At 41.0% G+C, this 4,577-nt stretch overlaps 1 protein-coding gene across 5 annotated transcripts in view; it reads left to right on the top strand.

Annotated features, from left to right (window-relative positions):
* Positions 1–86: 86 nt before the first annotated feature.
* LOC102298783 (E3 ubiquitin ligase BIG BROTHER-related) overlaps positions 87–4,577 on the top strand; it is an 11,833-nt gene continuing 7,342 nt past the window's right edge. Inside the window, exons 1-4 of one of the 5 annotated variants that reach the window (XM_005936950.3) lie at positions 99–194; positions 894–973; positions 1,085–1,196; positions 2,394–2,510. In XM_005936950.3, coding sequence (XP_005937012.1) covers positions 1,121–1,196; positions 2,394–2,510 — 193 coding nt within the window. In that variant the 5' untranslated portion in view covers positions 99–194; positions 894–973; positions 1,085–1,120. Of the gene's footprint in view, positions 974–1,084; positions 1,197–1,884; positions 1,917–2,148; positions 2,283–2,393; positions 2,511–4,577 lie in introns of those variants that run through there. The other 4 variants (XM_042226669.1, XM_042226668.1, XM_042226671.1 and 1 more) reach the window with 4 other exon arrangements.

Here is a 4,577-nt window from a genome sequence, read left to right as displayed (position 1 = left end):
ATGCCAGAAAACACTGGGGCCAGCTCGTTTGCACAGTGTCTCTATTCTTCTCTCATTAAACGTCAGAGCCGCTCAGATCTAATTAAAGAGTGGGCGGGGCTTGTCACACGTCACGTATATGTATAAAGGTTGGAGAGCTTCCCTTCCACCCAGCGTGTGCCTCTCTGAGTATCAAATGCAGACCTCCAGTCAAGGTAGGTGCTCTGTGCTCTCCTCTGTTGTTCGTATTATGGTTATTATAGTAACTATAGTTTAAACTAGCAGCTTTCATTCTCATGATTTCACCGCTGCGTCATGAATCAGCTTAAATCACAAACTTTTACTTTCACTTCCTCGGCCGTGACAGCCGGATCATCCGGATCCTTTCTCCCTTCAGCTTTTTGTGAAAGCGCTAGAAATCAGAAATCAGAGAGGAAAGTGTGGCTGACTGAGAAAGGATTCGGACCCACAGAGTCAGACTTTACAGGAAACTCCCCCAAACCACCCGGAAATATCCCCTCTGACACTTAGGCGCAGTGTTTCCTCCTGATCTGAGCTTCATCCTGCAGTTACACGTCTCTGAGAGACGCTCGGTTTGGGGCAGATGTGCCGATAGACACACCCCTGCACCACCGGAACATCCAAACACCGTCAGTCCAGGGGCGTGTCCGGGGACAGGAGTGCATGGGGTGGCACCCTCCCTGATCACCAACCACCAGGAACATTTACCCAAGTTCTTCACTGAAGTGCACGTTATCGTACTGAATCCAAGTATTTCAGTTTTACTGAGGCAGATGTTACATTTCCGACACTTTATTTTCAATTTTCTTATTGGTTCGCTGATTAACTGCATTATTGTAGTTGTAACTGGCTCATAAATTACATATTGTTATAATTCCTGTTATATCTTTTAGGACCTTCAAGTCTGTAGTTGTGTTCATTATCAGGAGCCCCCCCCCCCTCATCCTTCTTCTTCTTTGGTGTAGATTTCCAGGTGAGGGAGAATCTGCTGTTTTTATCACTGGGCTCTTTGCACAGATCCATGGTGTTAAAAACCTGCATTTGTAATCAGTGACGGTTTTCTGATGAGTCGTTTCTCCTGCAGCTGTACTGGAGCAGTTAATCATCATCATCAGTGACGATGAGGAGGTCGCAGCAGGTGGAGGAAGACGAGGCGCTGGCCCGACGCCTGCAGCTAGAAGCCGACTCAGAATTTGGTAAATGTCATGGCAAGTGTTGGTCAAGTTACTTGAAAAAAGTAATCAGTAACTAATTACTGATTACCTCCCCAAAAAAGTAATCCCGTTACTTTACTGATTACTTATTTTCAAAAGTAATTAGTTACTTAGTTACTTTTTAAAAACACGATTTACACCCTGAACAGGTGATAAAGCGATAGATCTCTCAGCCCAATTCTACTTTTTCTGCATAATCCATCATACAAAATGTAATCAAATGGAAAAGTCTCTTTTTAAACTTGTTTTATTAGTTTTAATCTTTTAACTTTATGCATCAAGCAAACATTTAATTATCTGCAACATTCTCTGACTGGAAGAAATTAGTTTAACATTTAAACCTATTTTCTGCACATTCCAGCACATAAAATAAAATATTTTTTGTGTTTACACTCAGTCTTTCAAATAGATGCAAGTAAAACACAGCAGAAAATAAATAAAGTCAAAGACTCAGCGGTCCTTGTTGCTCTATTTTCACCTGTAAAGCAGGAGTGGGTAGGCGGAGGTGTTACCCTGGTGCAGGTGTGCGCGCGGTCAGTGGAAGAATCCGCGAGTTTCTCTGTGAGTTTCCCATTACGTCGTAGCTACTCGGTGCTTGCTTGGAAGTTTAGGGGTTTTTTCGCTGTAAAAAGAAGTTTTCTTCCCACGCACAGCGGACACTAATGTTTTTGTCACTTTTTATGGAATCAAACTCAAAGTAAGGTCAGTACTTCCACGCTTTAAACGCTGCACGCTCATACTCTCTCTGCACTCGATATGATGATCCATTGTTGATCTGCACACAGCTGTTGTCACAACGTCGCACTCGCTTACGTCACTGTCATGAGACATTCTCGCAAAAAAATCACGGTTTTAGTAACGCAGTAACGCAGCGTTCCTACGGGAAAGTAACGGTAATCTAATTACCGTTTTTGCAATAATAATCCCTTACTTTACTCGTTACTTGAAAAAAGTAATCGGGTTACAGTATCGCGTTTCTTGTAACGCGTTACTGCCCGTCTCTGGTCGTGGGGGTGGGGACTTTATGTAATTCTATAGAATTTGCCAGCGTAGACGGGCATGACGTCGGTATGAGGAGATCATTCAGTCCCATCGAGTTACCCTTTGAATATTTCAGGGTTTTAAACTCTGACTCAATAACTGATGAACTCTTAAATCTTTCCATCTCTTCTCCTGCAGCTGGGGTGGAGCAGATCTCCATCACTGAGGAGCAGCAGGCTGCGGTTCGTTTACAGCAGATGGAGGAAGATAAGCTGCTGGCCCGCCGGCTGCAGGCAGAGGACGACTCGGACATCGGTATGTGTCGGTCTTATGGGGGGGGGGCTGCTGTCGGTCTGCTGCTTTTGTAAGTGAACCAAAGAAAATGCTAATGCTAAATAACTCCTGTAACTGCTATGAACGTCATGTGACTGTGATGCTCGGCGTGAGCAGTTATACTTATATATCACAACTTCCTGCCACACGTGTCAAATGAAACACCGAACTAAGACTTTTCACACCTTTGTTCATTTTTTGTATTTGGCGACGTGTTCCTGATGAGACAAGCGCTCCGGCTAAAACAGATGGAGGACGACCATGACCAACTAGGCTCCACCCCTAAACTGGTCCTGATAATCTAGACTAAGATTAGATAGAACTTTATTAATCCCTCGGGTGGGTTCCTCTGGGAAATTTGATTTCCAAAAAAGCACAGCACCGACAGAAGTTACAGAGTTACAGAATATTATATATATATACACACACACATATATATATAAATACAGAGACAATATAAATAAAATATACAAAGGGGATAAATAGAATAAATAGGAATAAAAATAAAAATACAAGTGAATTGGACATTTCAAGTATTGAGTCTATTGCACTGTTGACTATTTACAAAAAGTATTGCACAGTGAGGTGAAGAGGCACTACAGCTTAGTTGTTCCCCCCTCCTTTGTCCTCCTGTCTCCCCTCCCTCTCCCCTCCAGAGAGGAGTTAAACAGGACTAGGAACAAAACAAAAAACAGGACCGCCGGTTAGAGCAGGGCGATATGGCCAAAAATATTTATCACGATATATATTTGAAAATTTGCGATAACGATATAACTGACGATATAATTGATGCGAGACAAAATACAACTCCACAACATTACTAGCGCAAAAAGACAACCTTCCATTTATTTTCACTTAAACAAGAAGCTGGTTTTTATGTACATTAAAGCTTTATAAAAATGTAACAGTGCAAATGCAAATTCCTTGCTGAAAGTTTAACCAAAAGGCATTTCCAGTAGAAATGGCTGACATATCCTGAGCATAACCATGTATAATATCCACTGAAGTTAAAAAGAGGTGCTTTGCAACATTAAACTGCAGTGTGCAGTACGCATTTTTCGGACCATAAGGTGCACAGGATTATAAGGCACATTAAGCGAAACAAAGCAGTCAGATAAATCAAACTTTATTAAACTCATTCTTCTTGCTTCCTCCACTTCTGTACCATTGATTCATTAATGTTGAATTCTCTGGCAGCTGCTCTATTCCCATGTTGTTGCAGTATATTAATGACTAACCTCGTATTGTGGATGGATTATCTCAGTTGTTCTCCTGACTGAAGTTTGGTCCGTTTACAGCATCCTGCCATGCGATTGCATTTGTCTCTAACCATCGAGAACCTTCACGTTAACTTTTATAAGTGGAAAAGTGTTAGTGTTCGTCCTCCAGCTTCACTGTTTATGTTATGCTAACATAGCTGTGTCGCTAGCGATCACGTAGCACATCATTATATACCAGCTAGCCCAACTTCAGTAACCCTACAAACGTCACTGCTGTTTAGTTTCCTGTCTTCATTTATGTTGGAAGTGATAGCAGAGCTGTACGTTTGATTTTTTTCAGAAATCTCTCAGTCAGAACATGCTATATCATGCTTAGGTAACTAGCGAAACTAGCGACTAACTTCCCTAACTTCCCTACTTCCTTCTAACTTCTAACTCCTTAAATTTAATAACTTTTGTTTTCATTATGCCTGGAAATTAAACTTTATATTACACCTGGTAAACGACAATGCTGATCGTTTTATTAAAATGAAAAAATTTAGACAGTTTTTAACTCTCATGTGATTCATGTTTTTTACCTGAACATACATTTAACCCATTACTCCCAGATTTAAGACATCTTATCCGACAAATTACAATCCTCTTCATCTGACTCACTACCTCTTCTTCCTAAACTCCGCTTCAGGTCCATATATAAACGATCACTATGGCATTACTGAGAGTTGAAAAACTTTCTAAATCTTTCATCTTTAATAAAATGATCAGCGTTCTTCTCTACAGGTGTAACAATTGAGTTTTACTCCAGGCATCCATGAAAACGGAATTATAC

Source organism: Haplochromis burtoni, unplaced genomic scaffold (assembly GCF_018398535.1).
Source record: "Haplochromis burtoni strain Fernald_Lab_line unplaced genomic scaffold, NCSU_Asbu1 Contig_222, whole genome shotgun sequence".
Classification (NCBI taxonomy): domain Eukaryota; kingdom Metazoa; phylum Chordata; class Actinopteri; order Cichliformes; family Cichlidae; genus Haplochromis; species Haplochromis burtoni.
Note: the sequence above shows the minus strand (reverse complement) of the source record. Positions and strands in the feature narration are given on the sequence as shown.